Source organism: Sebastes fasciatus, chromosome 22 (assembly GCF_043250625.1).
Source record: "Sebastes fasciatus isolate fSebFas1 chromosome 22, fSebFas1.pri, whole genome shotgun sequence".
Classification (NCBI taxonomy): domain Eukaryota; kingdom Metazoa; phylum Chordata; class Actinopteri; order Perciformes; family Sebastidae; genus Sebastes; species Sebastes fasciatus.
Genome location: NC_133816.1, coordinates 4,542,870 through 4,562,021, shown reverse-complemented (window position 1 = coordinate 4,562,021; position 19,152 = coordinate 4,542,870). Strand labels below are relative to the sequence as shown.

The following is a 19,152-nucleotide window of genomic DNA, read 5'->3' as shown; positions in this document are numbered from 1 at the left end:
AAAACACTTGTGAAACATAAATTCAATTTTGACAAAAAAAAAACAGGAGCAGAGAAATAAAGGTAATACGGATCAGTAACACCTAATAATAACCATCACTAATAAATGGTAAATTAATAGTTAACCTCTTAAGTCAGACGGACCCGGTACTGGATCGAAACAGGCAGTACCTTGTTGCGTAGTTGCATAAAAGTTGCGATGGATGATGATCTACTTATATAGAATATATGCATGCCATACCGCTTTGAAAAACGTTCTTAATATAAGTATAAAATATAAGTTGTGATCAAAACATCTGTGATTATTTCCTCATAATTCTACAATATCACGCTTGGTATCGTTGGAAACTAGAAATTCCGAACTTTTCAACTGACCTTAAACACACCTCCTATTGCAAACACATCGGTTGAAACGTTGATAGTTATTTTACTGTGACAATGAAACAATGAAATGCTCATTAATAATGTTTACTAATTATTAGTAATGCTTTAATTTGTATTATTTTATCATCATATTGTGTAATATGAAATAATTAGTTTATAAATGATAATGATAAAGAGATGATAATTACATTCTGATTACATTAGTAAACAATTTATCAACAGTTTATTGTTGCACACAGTGTAACGTTTTATATACTATATTAAGTATTTAAATTAAGTCTAGGGCTAATAAATACTTTGTAAATCATCCATAAACATTATTTAGATAGCTAGTTAACATTTTGTCAGCGTTTATTAATTGGTTTGTAAACCATCTATAAACATTATATGGATGGTTATTGTAAAGTTGCAACTGATGTTATGTTATAATGTGTGCAACGATAAATATCAATTTACCATTTATTAATGATGGTTGTTATAAAGTGTTACGTAAGGATCTGTTTAGCAGGAAGCAGTGTGACAGCACTGGTCAACGCCGAGTCCAAAATGACCCTTGAATAATCATGACTGAAGGGCTGAGTCAAAAATAAAGACATCACTCTTGAGATGAAGAGAGGTAACAGAAGGACAAGTATGTTGTCGATCTTAAGATGGAAACTAGCCTGTGATCTGACAGCCTATCATGAAGCGAAACATTACAGATTCTTCAAAGAGCCCCTGTAGATGGGAATCATCACTCACACACACACATACACACACATACACACACACACACACACACACACATACTGGTGGGTCCAACAACCTCAGGTCACGCCAAACTCTCTAACACGTACAGATGAGGTGTAAAGATAAACAGCGATGCCTAAAGCAAAGCCCCCGGAGACACAAACATGACTTCTAAAGAAAATAACTGAGGAGTTTCACATACACACACATACACACACACACACATACACATCCAAATGTCTGAGTTTGTTGACCTAACTGGACAGAATATTGAGTCTGGTAGCGCCACGAGGAGGAAAGGTCTAACCTGCCACCATGTCTGGATTTCTTTCATGTTGACTCTCTTATGACATCTCTTTCTGTGGGGCAACTTCCTTTCGTTTTTCTATATCTTTGCATCAGCCATCTTTCTGTCTCTGTCTCTCTCTCTCTCTCTCTCTCTCTCTCTGTCAGACAGAGTTCCAGGAATCAACATGAACCATCTGATGTTCTGCAGCAGGGAGTATGTGTCTGCTCCTGAGCTTATTAGCTATTCAGTCATTATTGGTTTCGCATGACAAACCATCAGCCTGTGTGATGAGCAATCTGCACAGGACAGATGCTCCCATACTTGAAGCACTTGTACAATTTAGTGTGTGTGTAATTTAGAGACGAGACAAAGGTCCTCCTGTGCTCGATTAAGAACTGGTAGGCCTGACACAAGAGGGTGGAGCTATGTACAACTGAATACTGAAGACATTTTTAGGCGACCAAAATGGTTATAATTAACTTTCATGAACTGTAAACACACTATGAAATGGTTACAGTTCTAAGACGGAAATACGGACAACGCCGTGGTAGCGACCTCTCAATCACAAGGTAGCCCCGCCTTAAAGTATCTCCTGCTTTATGGTCTATTTGACTCTAAATGGGACCATAATTTACTAAATGAACATCATGCTGTATTGAAGAAGACTTGAAACTAGCGATTGAGACCATAAACTCATGTTTACAATGTTTACTGAGGTAATAAATCAAGTGAGAAGTAGGCTCATTTTCTCATAGACTTCTATACAATCAGACTTCTTTTTGCAACCAGAGGAGTCGCCCCCTGCTGGCTGTTAGAAAGAATGCAGGTTTAAGGAACTTCTGCATTGGCTTCACTTTTCAGAACTGGAGGTTGCCCACTGGGCTAAAGCTGCATAACGCTTGGTTACTACTGCAGGCAGTAAGCTCACAGGGTATGCTAACGGTTGCAGCATTTATTCAATGTGACAAACACTGTTAAATCAATTTCTTGTATTTTTGGTAATGATAGAAAATAAATAACCAGGCAATCAGAGAGTGCAGACCTCCAAGGCTGTATCCATAAGTGAAAATAATGCGTGTATCTGCCCCGTGATTTTCTCCAAAATTGAATGGGTTCTTCCACCAACTTTCATGAAAATCAGGCTAGTGTTTTTGCCGTAATCCTGCTGACAAACACACAAACAAACCAACCAACAAACAAACTGAACCGAAAACATAACCTCCTTGGCGGAGGTAATAATAGGCTACACCACCAATACCTCTTTAAATGTCAACTATCACTCAGCCCCATAGACAGTAATTCAGCATGAGCTTTTCTATGCCTAGTTACAGTTGCTAACTGATAGCAGGAGGGGTTTAGCAAACGGTCAATTAAGGTAAGCATGCATATATATATAAATGTATTCCTGAAGAGCACGGTATTTATTTGTTGTAATGAAATTGGTGTTGAAGACAAATTACATTTTGGGAATTCATTGCCCCATGTCACTGACTTAAAGATCAGTTAAAGAATTGTGTTGTCACTATGAAGAATGCTCATGTACAGACATTCAACACATCTCCTAAACTTAACCAGCAATGTGCGCCGCAGACACAAACACGACGGCCACAGGTGTACTGTTCTCTGTGGGCCGGACCACCTTCCTTGTCGTTTTATGTTACACTCTCCGTATCTTGATTGCCCTTTTGCCGTTCCACCCCCGCTCTTCTATCCATCTATATTTACCCTCCTTCCACATGTTCCTTTGCTTTCCTGTCCATCACTCTCCCCCGCCCTCTCTCTCTTTGTGCTGACATTTTACTGCTTAGCACACATGGCTCATCCTTTTGCACAAACACATTCACACGTATACAGAAGCAGGAGATAAACAGAGCTTTCTCAAATGCCAAACATAATTCCACACAACAGAACGGCATGTTGTCAAGTGTCGAACCAAGTAATTCAAACTTTGATTGGCGCATTGTGGTTTTCGCTGGAATTTAAAGGTTATATTATACTTAACGTGCTGAGGCACTATCATGACTGTAGGAGCCACCGAACTCAAAGAATGACCTGAAAAGCATAGCGTAGTCCATCTCAGATTTACTGTCGCCACATTTTCTTCGCTGGGAGAAAGAAAGAAAGAAAGAAAGAAAGAAAAAAGAAAGCCTTGGAGTTATGAGGATGTAAAGCCCTCAGTGTTATATCACTGTTAGCAGACCAAAGCATTAATAGGCCTTGGATTTGTTGCCAACACTGTGTTGCTATTGCTGTGTTGGAACGTCACCAGTAAGAAGCCACTCTCCAAGGCCGCCGCTCACAAACACACAAACAAGGAAACGTTGGACCACAATTCTTGTTCCAGACATTTTCATTGGTCATTTTTTTGGATCTATGAGAGTGTACGGAGACATGAAATGCACTGGGTGCTCGAGACTTAATTTAGCCAACTGTATGCCAATTTAAACAAGATACCAGCTGAATGAAATGATGTAGCTTCTAGTGCAGAGAACAGTCTAGGAATAGAGGAATGACTCACTGAATGACGTAGGGTGCCCACGTCAAACTAGCATCACATTTCAAACTATTGACTTCGACAAAAAGTTTATTTTTAGGGCAGCAGAAAACTAAATTTCTCCAGTAGTGGACGACATATACATTAGTTCTAGTATATAGTACATAATCCAGGTTCTAGGGAACTAAAGCCCATGTGGCTTTCACTGTAGAAAGCTCATCAGTGACAGATTTAAACTTGTGATGCCAGGTGGGTGCAGTTAGCTAGCTGGTAAGATAGAAAACCTGAGCTACCTAATATGTGTTATATATCAATGATTCTAAAAGTGGGGTCTGTGGCAAATATAAAAAAAAAAAAAAAGAATTGCTAGAAATTATAACATTGTGCTGTCTCATTAAAAAGTGCATATCTACACTGTACAGATGGGGACCATTTGCACCAATAAAACAAGCATATTGTGTCACTTACTCCCACCCACATTAGCTTTAGGCCAATAGAAACTGATGTGACTGTGACACACAGCAATAAGTTCATTATTTTTAACTTGAAGCACTCACTGACAGTCAGCTTTAGATTGGTTTAAATATCTGGATTTATTAGGACTTTGACAGTATTGCTACTGTTCATTTTCTGAAAGCTTTTAAGATCAATTTATTGAAATGTCGGCTATAAATGCTGTGTAGTTGAGTTCAAATGCATTTGAATAAAATCACCCTGTGTTTAAAAGGTATATAAGTGGAAATAATATTCAATGACATTGCTAATTTCCCCGCTGTGGGACTAATAAAGGAATATCTCATCTCATCTTAACATGATTCAAATTGAAATGTGGTTCGGTTTATCACTTTGAAGCAGGTTTGAAGTACTTCAGTTGAAAGGTTTTAGAATACAAATAGCTCCAATGGCATCTAAGAGTATAAAAATAGTAGTAAGCGTTATATGCTTGATTGATGTTAAGATTATGAGGGGGTCCTTGGGAAATGTTCTCCCCTGGAAGGGGTCCCTGGCCCCAAAAAGTGTTAGAACCCCTGTTATACATTATACATGTGTTTTTCAAACTGTTAATGGATGATTTCATGCACTGTTATACAGCAGGAAAAGACAAGGAAGGTGCCCATCGAGGAAGACTGGGGTTTAAATGTTCTTTGCAAGGACTTCATGATGATTCTGTAGTCAACAAAAACATAAACTTAAAAACACTGAGACACTAAGTCTTAACCATAATAAGTACAGAGTCTGCGTCAAAGTGCAAAAAATAAAAAAAACAGTCATACTTTGATGAGAACGTCATTGTCTGCGAGACAATTTGTTGGCAAGGACACAAGTGCTTGGATTATTTAACTCTGGGACATTAAACCCAAGCATAGCTGCCACCAGCAGTCTTAAACACATTTAATTCAAGACCTTGTAACAGTTACCCGGCTCTCTTCAATGTTCTCAATGCTCTCTGTTGGTATCAATGCGGTACAAAGCTTTTGTATTACTTTGCTGTTGCAGAATAGAAAGCACTCCACTTCAAGTCAGATCAGCGCATGCACCAAGGTTGCTCACAGTATCTTGTCTGTGGCACGCTGTCTTCATTGGCCATTTAGTTCTTAACAAAAACAAATCCTGCTTTTGACACTGAGAAAATGCTTTTTCTGTCGTCGGGCAGAATGATTTCAATTGCAGCCACTCTAGGAAAGGTACGTTAGGTTGACTTCCCGGTGCGTGTTTACATAATCCACAGAGGACAGTGTCCATAAACTCATCAAGTCTTGGCTAACATCAAACACTTTCTCACTCTATCAGAAGGGACAATTAATCTATTACATCTGTGTTGATAGTTTATAAAGTGCACTCCAAGCTAAATGAGAAATTAGAGTTGAGAAGACCAATCTCGCTTGCAATTTCACCTCATCATGACTGATTCAAAACAGACTGAGGAATTACTATGAGCTGAGCTGATAGAATGTTCAGTTCAACCAGCTACAGAATCCATTTATTCTCATGGACCTGATTTTCATCTCACTACAGGTAGGGAACCCTGTAGGAAATACAGCAGAGCAAATGTTAACACGTTCAACCACTGGTGGACTTAAGCGGGGGAACTGCCCCCCTTGGTGCCCCCCTGTACGAACAAACCACAGCTAAAGTGCCCTCTTGGATGCCCCTATGGTAGATAAAACAAGATAAAGGGCCCTCTAGGGTGCCCTCCCAGTAGAGAAAAGGTGATGAAAGTGCCCTCTAGGGAGGAGAAAATGTGGTAAAGTGCCTTCTAGTGTGCCTTTCCAGTGTAGAAAATGTGGTAAAGTGCCTTCTAGTGTGCCTTTCCAGTGGAGACAACGTGATAAAGTGCAATCTAGGGTGACCTTCCAGTGGAGAAAATGTGATAAAGTGCCCTCTAGGGTGACCTGCCTGTGGAGATAATGTGATAAAGTGTGCAATAGGGTGCACTCCCAGTGGACAAAATGTTATAAAGTGCCCTCTAGGGTGACATGCCAGTGGAGATAATGGGATAAAGTGTCCACTGGGGTGCCATTTCAGAGGAAAAAAATTTAATAAAGTGCCCTCTAGGGTGCCATTCCAGAGGTGAAAATGTGATAAAGTGTGCACTAGGGTTGCCTTAAAATTGAGAAAACATGATGCAGTGCCATATAGTCTGCCTTACATGCTAGAAAACGTTCTGCGTGCTGGAGCCCTTTTTATTTTTTTCACCCCTGTCCTCAGACAGCCTGAGTCCGCCACTGCATTTCAACCATTAATTGATTAATCTAAAAATATATATATAGCCTTCATGCATATATATACTCTAATTATCTTCACATACTGTATGAAACACACAAGTGAAGAAAGCGTTTCTGATCTAAGGGTGTGAAGTCACACCTTCACATGAATTCACATTAACCACTGCTGACATTTACACTGTAGTTGTTGCACAATAGATGTAGGACATGAAGTGCTTTTCTTTCATTGCAGTTTTGAAAAAAATAAATAAAGCATCAGTACTCATTCTCTGACACTCTGTTAACTGATTTACAATGCAACCCTTTTAAAGTCATCAATTGCATTTCAAGCTTTGAATTAGACTGAATCAAGTCTTAATGACTGGAATGTGTCTCTCCACTCAGCTACTACAAACATGTTAGATTTATAAGAATGATTTACTTGCCTTTTCAGCCTAACAGCCTTTCAGCACAGAAAAATAGCAGCAACTCCCAACTGCTTAGAAGATTGTTCACCCTGATAATTGACTCGCTTGATTCACCTTGAAATGAAATGCTTCGTTTTCTACAGTTAAGAGTTTTTGTGGACTTTGCTACAGCTAAAACATGGAAGACTTTGCTATGATACATAATGCACTGTTTCCAGTCGCAGCTCGATGAACAGCTACAACACCTTTCAAATCAAGGTGCTGAGCCAAAAAGGCACATGTGAGCTCCCTGCATGTGTTACTTCAGACTCATCCACATTGCACATTTTTCATTTTCAGGGTGAAAATTAAAGAAATTAAAAAATGTGAAAATGACTTGTATGAGGAAAAGATTTGCTTGTTATTTTTCATAGTTTTCTTAATCTATTCCTAGAAGATTTACATTGGAGTTATAACTTTGTCATTTATAATATCAAAAGTTAACTAATCATAATGGATAAGTACATTTTCTATTCAATATGACTTTAAGTTTAACATTTTATGTCTAGAATAGGCTATTTTATTCATTTTTTGGTAATTGTGTACTGTCACTTTAAGAGAGCACAAACCCTCGCGCACTAGGGAATCGAGTGGAGGCTAGACTAGCTGTGGAGTTGCACAGTTTTCGTACCGTGTCCTGTCATGTTTAATGTTATATTAACCAGCAAAGAAAGTGAAATTAGTGGAATTGACCTGCTTGTGACACTTATGGAATACAAGCTGTTTTCCCAACTCTACAACAGACATCGAGTGGATTCTTGTAAAACTACATCAGCTGGACACGTGTAGACTGTAACTATCAGATGGGTTGCTTTTTCTGCAGTTCAACATTACTTGTGAGTGAAGTAGAAGAAAGCAGAAATTGAATTGCTAACCACGAGAGATCCATATAGAGTCCATTCTGTGCTTTTTTCTCATCTACTTCAACAATTAACTGGCTTTATAAAATACCATCTATGAAAGTAGAACTTGTAGTGGCAAAGATTTCATGTAGCACGGCTGATTTAACATCGTGTGCCACTGCGTTATCATCATTTTTACAAGATTTTTTAACACTAATACCAAATATTCCAAGTCTGATTTTAGGACAGCACTGACTCCGGACGGTTTTGTCCATTGAATGGTACAATAATAATGGTATTAACTAAGCCATTTTAGACACAAAACATTGACAACAAGCCCATTCAAAAGGTATAGGAGACGTGGTGTGGTTCATGGCATCATTAGCTTATATGACTGGTACATGAACAACCCACGCAGCTCATTATTTTTAAATCCCCCCCCCACCTTCTCAGTCGGTTAACGCTGTTTTTTTGCTGCCGTTTTGCACCTGCTCATGAAACTATAGCTCTCCATGTTTTCTGTCTGAAGACCAAGAAATAAAGACATCAAGCAGATAACTCGCATAGAGATGTAAGAAGTGTTCAGGAACGCTGGAGCACCACTTCACAGTAACTTGTTGTACTCTGCAGCTGATTCAGTTTATATATAGAGACCTTTTAAAGCTGTCACTCTCTCACTCTCTTCCAGCTTTCACTGCATCACACCATTAAGCATGCTAGACTGGCTTGAATAGTTTGAGACGGGCTCTTATGAATCCATTCAGAGCAGACCCGATACAGAGAAACCATCAAATTTACATCTCCGCTGTCAAAAGTATCTCTCCTCGTGTCAAATATTCTGGGTCTATTTTCCAGCATCATGACACAGCATTTTGACAGTATCCATCAGCTCATCATTTTCTCACCGCCCAGGAAGAAATGATGAGAATTTTAGGAAAAAAAAGCTGCACACAAAGCACCGGCACCGTCAAACACACATGGCTGAATGTCCTACCTTGACCCCTCGCACTCTGAACTCGGCCAGGGCTCGGCTCATCTTGGAAGCTGCCGTCTGCAGGTCCTTCCCGCTGGCGATGACTTTGACCAACAGGGAGTCGTAGTGGGGTGAAATGACGGCACCCTGGAAGGCCGAGGCACTGTCCAGGCGGATGCCCATGCCTTCGCCGCTTCGGAAGACCTGGCAGGAACAGAGCAGAGGAAAGCGAGAGTGAAGGACTTTGTATAACAAAAAAAAAACTTTAACCAGGTTGTTATTGATTTTATATATTACAAATCTAAGAATAAGACTCCAGATGAACTGCAAAAACAAATAGATATTCAAAACGCTTTGTCTTACTTAACATCCTGAACAGAACGTCTGCAGATTGCGATGAATAATTGCTCATTAACACAGAGTGAATAAAATTTGGAGGCAGAGCAGTGTAAACATATATCAAGAATGTACACAGTATTCCTGTGGATTTTACTGAGGTGGATTCTGCTGCAGTTGGCAAGAAAATACACTTGCACAATTTGTCAATTTTAGATTTAGTGGTTTCATTAGGGTTATTATTTTCTCACCCTACATGGTCCAGTAATCTAAGGGTCATTTTTCAGATACATTTTGGAGGAATTACTAATATTTGTGTCAATTACGCATTAATAATTATGCAACTGCTCTTCCTCAGTGATTTATCCACAGTACTTAAGACACAATAATGGTAGGAGTAATTGCAACCCACTGCCTGAGCTAAAAGGAGGGTATAACATCAACTTTCCAGTGCATGCACCCATTGCTTCAGAGGTCAAAAGAGAGGGAGGAAAGAAGGCACACATCGAAAGTGAAAGTCAGTGCATCCTGGTGGCTCAAAATGTCAAGGTTGGACTCCAGGCCTGGACCTTTGTCATATGTTTCTCAGTCGTTTCTATCACCCGCTACTTTGAACTGTCAAAGAAAGAGGTGAAAACACCTAAGAACTGCCTAAATTAAATTGTTGACTTTGCAGCCTTCCCAAGCGTGTAAGATACAGAGTCAAATGTTTTTATTTGCTGTTCAATATTTCTTTGTAGTGGTTTTTCATACCTTACTTGTTTTAACCCACTGAAACATGAGGGATCGCGGGCAATCCCGACCGACTTTACTGTCTTTCAGAGGCTGAAGCAGGCTCAGTTTTAGAGGTAGAGTGAAATTACAGATATCATGTAAAATTACAAAAACCCAAGGAATCCATTGGTAACCATGTAAGGCTAAATTTAGGCGAGGAAAAACTGGCATGGCCATTTTCAAAGGGGTCCCTCGACCTTCTGACCTCAAGATATGTGAATGAAAATGGGTTCTATTGGTACCCACGAGTCTCCCCTTTACAGACATACCCACTTTATGATAATCACATGCAGTTTGGGGCAAAAACCATGCAGTCTTTCGAATACAGTATGAATGTATTATCTTCACCTATTCTAAAAATGGTGTGTTTGAATATTCCTCCATACTGGGCTCCCTAAACCATCTTGGAATTAAATAAATTGGGTATCACTGTAACGTTGAGTCTCTTGTGGGTCCAATGAGCCCAATTATATTCATGTGTGATGATGTTAGTCCCCATAGTGGTCATTTCATTTTAATGAGACCATTCTTTTGAAATTTGACATCACCGTATAAAATGACCTCTGGTGACCTCTAGGATAATCACAGCCTCAGGAAAATTTACAGTCACAAGCTAGAGACCTGGAGCATTCAGAGGATGGATGGCAAATCTCCAAATGTCAAAGATTTCTGATATCAAATCACAGCATGGCTTTTTCTGTGGTGTTCCTCAAGGTCTTGGTGTCTTAATGTGGTATTTTGGAGGGATTATTGATCATTTTTATCAATTCTTGTGTAGTAGAAAATGGTTAAATTTAGCACCAAATCTGTGTAACACATGGTATCAACCCAAAAACTGCTGCAACAACTTATGAGATATAAGTGAGCATGGGAATGGCCATCATATACTTCTATCATATCACACTTTCACAATTTGTTTTAATTAATGAATTGATGAATTGATTAATTCATGTTTATTTCCGTTATATGACTAGAACAACTTGACACACAGTAATGAGCTGCATCACAAATTAATCTCCAGGTTCACAGCTTTCAGATGATGTACACCACTTCTATGTGACATCTACTGTTGACCTGCTATTTCCCCCTAAAAAAAGAGAGTAAATATATATCACCACCATTCACAGAATTTGTTAACGGCTTGCTAGTGGATTGTAATGTGGACGGCGCAGGAGCAAAGCATCTCTGTTCGAAGCCTGAGCGGAAATTAACCTGCACTTGGAACGCGATGGCAGACAAGACATAAGAGAAGAGCGAAAATCAAGAGATGAGAGGGGGAGAAAAACAAGCATGAGATGAGTTAGAAGCGGAACGGCTGGACCGTTCCAAACCACTTGGCAAGAGAGCGGAGAGAGGGAGGAGAGGAGATGTGAAGAGGAGAGGGAGGACCGTCCAACACTACAACATATGGAGCCCCTTGAGGGCTGGAAGGGAAAGATGAGTAGAAATTATAATTATAACAATGTTGTGCCACACTGATGATATGCTGGTGATATTTCCAGACAATGTAGATGTGCAGAGCTGCTAACATTTATGACCAACAATATTTTTTCATTATCCTTTTTGCTCTTTACGACTCGCCATTTTATCCAGAGTGAGTATTCTTTTTCCAATGCAATTTTATTCATCTCCAACGGCTCGAAATGATCAAAATACTGTATAATACCCTCCATAAAGCATGTTAGAAAATGTGCTATAATATTAATGTATGATGACAAATGGCTTACGGAATAGCAGCCAAAGTGAATGGACCACCCATAACTAGGCTGCTGTAAAACAATGTTATACTGCAGTACCTGTGTTATTAATATAAACATACTCAAGCTTAATGAATGCACACCTAACCAAAATGTAGCAGGGAAGCATCAGATTGCTGTTACAAATTACACATCAATACACCTTAATATCAAGCTGAATGCTAATTTACTGCTCAGAGTGGACATTAATGAGTTTTTCAATTTGGATTTAATATTTAAAATATGTCTTATTCATAGGACTGGCCTTCATCGAGTAGGAGTCTTGATCTTTCTTAACATAAAATGGAGGCCGAGTTGAAAGAGATTGCCCACATAAAGCTGTAAATGAATGAGATGCCGAAGCGGAAGAAATCGCCGCGAGTATTACTGCCCACGCACACTGCCTCTACACCTGTGCAATATGCTGTTTCAAGGCTCAAAGCCCCAAATTCCAGGTTGTGATTTTCATAGACGGCACCCCTCCTTTGATTTGAAAGGCTTGAGGCCGGTCATCGGCACTTCAAGTGTCACTGAAAAAGATTTCAATGTTCCACACTTGCACTTAGTTCTTTTTCTCCTTTTTTTAAAAGACTTTTTAGCCATTTTCGGCTTTATTTATTTGACGCCTTTATTTGACACTACTGCTTTACGGCCGGAATCAAGGCCAAGGCGGTTATATGGCATGCGTTGTAACCACTCAGCTACACACTTGCACTTTCGATGTGCATGTTAATAACTAAAAGGCCTTTATATCTAGGGCATTTATTGTGAAAGGTAAGAACAGGAGTCCGGTCTGCGCTGCGTTTGTAAAGGTTCAAAGGAGTAATAAAGTTTGCCGTCTCGGTTCGGACTACGCAGCCTCTGTGTTGCCGTTTCAGAAATATGGCTCAACCGTTTCCGCACAACCTGATTGGTTGATGCCTTTATTCGCGGTGCGAAAGCTCAGATAATCGACCCTGTTACGAAAAAAAAAGATTGCGCTTTTTTGACACGGAATATTTGCGTTCTATGTGAAAGTATTCATGACAAAAAAAACTGTTTGAAAAAATATATTGCCGTGTGAATTAATTGCACGAAAAAAGCGCTGCAGGTGTATATGACTTAAAGCTGAAGTAGGCAAGTTATTTTGATAAACCGGTCACTATAACTTGACAGTAGTGCATGAGACAGGTAATCTGTCTGCTTCTGTGTCCTCCAGTGCTCCTAACGGCATCCGCAAGATTTCATAGACCGGAGGAAAACAACCAATCAGAGCCGAGCTGGAGCAGCTCTGATCAAATATGAATCAATATTCTGTCATTGTAATGCCTATTTCTAGCATAAAATGTTTTCAGAAACATATTTTAGTATACTGCTTGGCTGTAAAATGAGAAAGTTTGTGACCCGGCAGCCATGTTGAGAACAGTTGAGGAAATACCAAGCACTGGTCACATGACCGGAGCACAGCCAATAGGAACGCTCTCTCAATGAAATGACCTGTGATTGGCTAAAGCCTGAAAACAGAGCCATAAGGAGGTGCAGAAGTCTAGTTTTCTCTCAGAACACTTGAATTACAATATGATGAAAGGATATCATGGTATTTTTTGCCCAATGATGCCAAAAAATATTCTACCTACTGCCGCTTTAACTCTGCAAGCTGCTAAGCATAGAATACATTTCTTTAAATTCAAAGAGTAGGTATATCTGAGGAACGTGATTACAATAGAAAATAGATTATAAAAAGATTGCCTTTGTGCTATTGCAGTTTATTATTTAACAAGCTTCAGCAGCTGTGCTTACACAAAAGTTTTTCTGAGACACAATCATTTTTTAGTACATACTGTATCGACTACTACAGTTTAGATGGAGACAACTGTTCAAAACAGGGCATTCTTTATATACAGTACACTGTCTGTGCAATTACCATGGAGAAAATAATGACTTCCCCCCCAAACAGATGAATTGAGATTTACTAAAACGGTTCATCGTACTCATTTTTTTTCGTGAGGTGTTTTGTAAAATTCATGAAAGAAACATCTGACATTGCTTTTGAACTATATACCGTCAACTCTGGGGCTTTCCACGGCAGTCTGGAGGCAGTTGCCGACCCCTCCTCTGTGCAAATGCCCTGTGGGAAAATCTATACTCTGTTTACTTTCCCTCTCTATTCATTAAATCGTTCCTTACTGTGAACAAACCATATTTCACAATTGCTCTCTGCCTCCAGTTAACACAGCAGGCCAAGCATACTGGATACGCATGACCCGTGCAGCTGTTAGCGGCGACTGCGGTGTTTAAGTGACAGAGTGGCTGTCCGACGGTATTTAATATCGAACGGCCGCGTCTCCAGGGTGGAGGGTATATGGTAAAAAGGCAACATTTATGGCAACACTCACACTGAAATTCTTAGCTTTGACTTACTCTCAGTACATCCACAAAAGTTGACTGAGCATCAAGGCTATTTTCAGCAATAATCACACAGTTTAGGCATTTGGCTAACACTTTTATCCAGAACAACTTGGAGTGATGAAAGGGGGAGGCGGAGGATCAGTGAGTAGCTCAAAGGCACTTCTGTTCTCCTGACAGTAAAGTTTTTGAAATCATAAGGGCCTCCCACAGTGTTTTATACAGTGTCACATTTGGGAGCTGTCGGGCGCCAACTATTTGTCGACTGATTGGGTGCCGAACCATATTGGCCAAAATTAATTAAAACAAACCTGATTGGTGTTCGTAAGGTTGTTTCTTTGAAGCCCAACAGGGTGATTTGTGCTTTAGAGGCTGTCAGTTGTGATTACATGCAACAAACTATCACTGTCGAACAGTCAAAAACTTGTAAGCAAGCGTGTTAGAATCAGATTTTGAGCAGCTGATTGTTCCGTGGCTACTCATCCACTTTTGTGACCACGTAAAGCACACTTCAGAGGGCTTGTAATTCGGCTGTGTTCCTGTGGCAAAGCCAGATGGTGAGTGACTCCGGCTATTGCTGTGTTGTTTCCTGGTTGGCATTTTTGCCAGCTGTGGGAGTAAAATCTAATCTAATTGTTCAGTCTGCACACCTGAAGAATTTAAGAAGTATCAAGAACTTTAAAAGGTGAAACGGCAATTGAAACAGAATGCAATAAGTAAAATATAATGAATCCCCTTTTAAATGGGTAGTCATACAGTAGAGGTAAGTAGTGGCTTTTGCAGGATCTGTTATACAGTATGTAATCTCTCAGTTTAAGTAGTTAAAATCCAGCCGGTTAGACTGTTATTAGGTGATTAAATGGGCGTTATCAGTGGTCATAAGCCTCATAGGTGTGGGTCAGAAGGGGCCTGCTTCATCCACTAGTAGGTTTTATCATCGATCCACATGGGCGATCACCAAAAAAAGGAGTAAAAGAAGACAACTGCGGCATCGAGCGACCGTAGTAATTATGACAGGAGTAGAAGCGGAAGTAGGCTGCTGTAGTATAGACATCTATGAGGCCTATTTCTTGTTTGGAAATAATATTCTTTTCTTTCTTTTAGATAAAGAAAAAATATTTATGTCTGTTTGTAAATTGTAATATAGCTGTCTCTTATTTCAATGTTAGATGAGTTCCTTTTACAAGCATTCTGTTTTTATTCAACCCACCTGTGCATTTATTTACGTTATCGTATATATCTCTTCTCTTTTGTTTTATTTTATTATATGCACAAATAAAGAACTAGAACTGACATTTAATGACCCGACAATGTGATGTGTGTGTTCTAATACTACCAATACAGTATATAAGACACTGAATATCAAGCAATAAAATGGAATGCCCTGCAGCCATTTGTTTGTGATATTGTGTCCTACTGGAATGTAAAACAGATTTGATTAGATTATATTGCACTTTAGTGTCAGTTGGAACACGAGTGAGCTCCGAGTATCGGGCCTGAGAGGAGCATCACAAAATACACCCACAACCATCTATAGGACTGAGGGAAGATTGCAGAGTCTAAGTGAACTGCATCCAGACAAAGAAACAATAAAGTGAATACATTTGCATTAACATACTGTATATGCTTTCGGATGCGTTGGACAGCAATAAGGCAGGCGGACATACAGTAACCACACAAACTGAAAACATGTTGCCCTTAAATATGAGCCAATATCATTCTAAATCGAATAAACAACCTTGTCCTGCTTGTGTCGGGAGACTAATCAAACATGCAGCAAGACAGATGTTTGCTGTTACACTTTACTGCACAAACATATATAAATGTGATATGTAGTCGAACTGGAACCCACAAAACTAGCCCAGTGGAGCCTCGGTTATTGGAACTACTCAGATGGAGGTTGTTTTGCAGAGATAAACAAATAAAAAATAACACTAAAAATGTTATTCACAAGGGTTTTTTTTCCAGTGTGTCCTGCATGGCCTTAAGGTTTAGAGTTAAACTGAATCTCATTTGATGTACCATGCAAGAGAATTTCAAACAATTATATCCAATAAACCAAATATTGCTAACTTTCTGCTCATGTATGTGTCAAGCATTTCCATATTTACTTTTCTCCACTATGTGCTAATGAGGGACAATGGACTTTTATGATGCGCTTCTGTGCATGTGCCTTTGTGAATATTAAGCATGTTAATTTTGGCCTCGGGGCATATAGATTTTTTAGATGAATGGTGCCACAACAACAACAACCCCACAGAGAGGAGAGAGGGGCCTTCATCTCCCACGCTCAACAAGGACTCAAACCCCGAACAGTGCCACTATAGATCTTGTAGCCAGATAGAGAGAGAAGAGACAGAGAGGTACTGTACAGGCAGGATTGAATGAAAAGCCAAGTACCATGTTAATAATTGAAGTCAAGGTGTCAGCTTCTTTCAGCCCAGGGCGCTGTCTAACATGAAATCCCCACTTTCTTCTCTCACGCTCCCTTCATGTCACTCTCTCTCTCCGTCTTACCTCCCTTTCGCTCACGCTCTCTGGATAGCCATACATACTATATAATTTAAGCACAAAGGCATTGAAATGATCTCGCTGACACACGCATGCACTGATTTGGTCCCCTATTATCCTGCACACTCAATGTCTTGCTCCTCGTCTATAACAATCCAGGGGTAAGGCTTTATATTAATGTTGTTTGTAATAAACGTTATGTGTTAATAAGATGATCTAAGGGTTAATAATAGCATTATAAACAAGTTTATTGTTGGATTATAATTAGGGTTGTCAATCTATTAAAATGTGTTATCACAATTCATCGCATGATTGTCCATCGTTAATCGTGATTAATCACAAATTAATTTTTTATCCTTTCAAAATGTACCTCAAAGGGAGATTTGTCAATTATTTAATACGCTTATCAACATGGGAGTGGGAAAATACGCTGCTTTATGCAAATGTATGTATATATTTATTATTAACAACACAAAGCAATGACACATATTGTCCAGAAACCCTCACAGGTACTGCATTTAGCATACAAATATATGCTTAAATCATAACATGGCAAACTGCAGCCCAACAGGCAACAACAGCTGTCAGTGTGCTGACTTGACTATGACTTGCCCCAAACTGCATGTGATTATCATAAAGTGGGCATGTCTGTATAAGTGCATAGTTAACTATGCACTTATTGGGTTACAGTTAATAATATTAACAATATTAACAGTCTTTGCTTTTTGCAGGTGCCTGATCCAGGACATTCAGTTCATTACTAGCTTCCTTGTAATAATAATTTCCATAACGGTGGTTCAAACCTTTTACTCTACATTATGTTCAAATCTATTGTAAGTCGTCTTTCTCCTGTGTTCCTGCTTCTTTTTTATTTGTCACCATCTCCCTGTCTAAAACATCCTTCCATTTCTCAGTGCTTTCTCAGAAGTATGTCACTCAGAAGGCCAGATTTGAGGATTTCTCTGACATTGTATGAAAGAGCGTAGATCTGCCATGAGCACATTACAAATCCTCCCTGCCCATCCTGCTACTGCGATCTTAAAAATATCTAAAAATTTGGAATAACAAACTTATGTTTCCAGGAATTCAGATAACCAAGTCGATGTACCCACTGATGCCGATGAATTTTCCAAGAACGTCAAAATGGCTTCTGGATGGGTTTCAGAGGCCTGAGTCATAGAACTTAGTTGCACAGTTTCATTTGCTGATATGTTGCCATATAAGGCAAGAGAATATTTGTAAGAAAAAAAAAAAGAAATTAGTACCCTGGAAGTGTATTTGATAGGAAAGAAAATCTGTGTTATTCTGATGTCCACACATTTTGGACATGTTGCTATCAGTGGCTAAGCAATTGGAAGATAACTAGATATGTAAAATGTGTTTGCATTTGTCAGAGTGGATTTCTTACAGTGCCTTGCTATTTATCATGGAGATAAATATCACACTCGCCATTGTGAATTATATATGAACAAGAGAAATAGCTCTCTTTAGCCGAAAAGAGAATCATTACACTGTATTTATCCAGATGGCTCAACTCCTAAAACTGCTTCAATACGTCTTTTACTTTCTACTAACTATGATACAAGTTCACAGGATTACACACAGTATATAGTGTGCAACTGCAAAAAAAATTTCCAGCATTTATTTCAAATGATTAAAGCTTTTATTGCCTCACTTGACATGATGTTATGGCTAACATGTTAGCAAAGAAAATGCCAATTTACACATCCAGCAGACACCAAGCAACATTAGCATTCATTTGGAGTCAGAGTTGGACGGTAATTCTCTGTGGGTTCGTCACTACGAGCGACCCCTTTTCCATTATACATACTCACTTGATCTTTTGTCATTATATAAATATTGATTAGTGCAGCTTTAAAGTGACTGAATTGCTTTGTTATTCTAAGGAACTGACTGAAAAACAGATCTTGGGCTCTGTTATACACTCTGACTGACTCTCTTTGGTTGACCTACATTATTTTGGTTCATTCAGGACTCTTAAGCCAGAATGTCTCCACATTCATATCACAGTTTATAAGATAGGATACGGTGCTCGTTCCAATTTATCTCACTGAGCCAGAATACGTCTCTCAAGCTCAGCTTTTACTTACAGGATTTAAGTTTGGAAGCATCCAACTGAAATGGATTCAGCCCAGTCAGATATGTACGGGACCAATTGGTGACTGTTTAAATGATACATGCATCGATGCCTCCCCAAACTCAGCAGCATGTTGTAGATATAAAATGTGTTTTTTTAAATCTTTCAATTAGGGCTGTCAATCGATTCAAATGTTTAATCGCGATAAATTGCATGATTGTCCATAGTTAATCGTGACGATTCAGGACTATGACTTGCCCCAAACTGCATGTGATTATCATAAAGTGGGCATGTCTGTAAAGGGGAGACTCGTGGGTACCCATAGAACCCATTTACATTCACATATCTGAAGGTCAGAGGTCAAGGGAGCCCTTTGAAAATGGCCATGCAAGTTTTTCCTCGCCAAAATTTTGCCCAAGTTTGGAGCGTT

General features: G+C 39.2%; 1 protein-coding gene across 3 annotated transcripts in view; it reads right to left on the bottom strand.

Annotated features, from left to right (window-relative positions):
- LOC141760222 (pyruvate carboxylase, mitochondrial-like) overlaps positions 1-19,152 on the bottom strand; it is a 371,874-nt gene that overhangs the window by 187,054 nt on the left and 165,668 nt on the right. For all 3 annotated transcript variants that reach the window (XM_074622854.1, XM_074622855.1, XM_074622856.1), the window contains exon 12: positions 8,904-9,086. In XM_074622854.1, the coding sequence (XP_074478955.1) occupies positions 8,904-9,086 (183 nt within the window). The remainder of the gene's footprint in view (positions 1-8,903; positions 9,087-19,152) is intronic.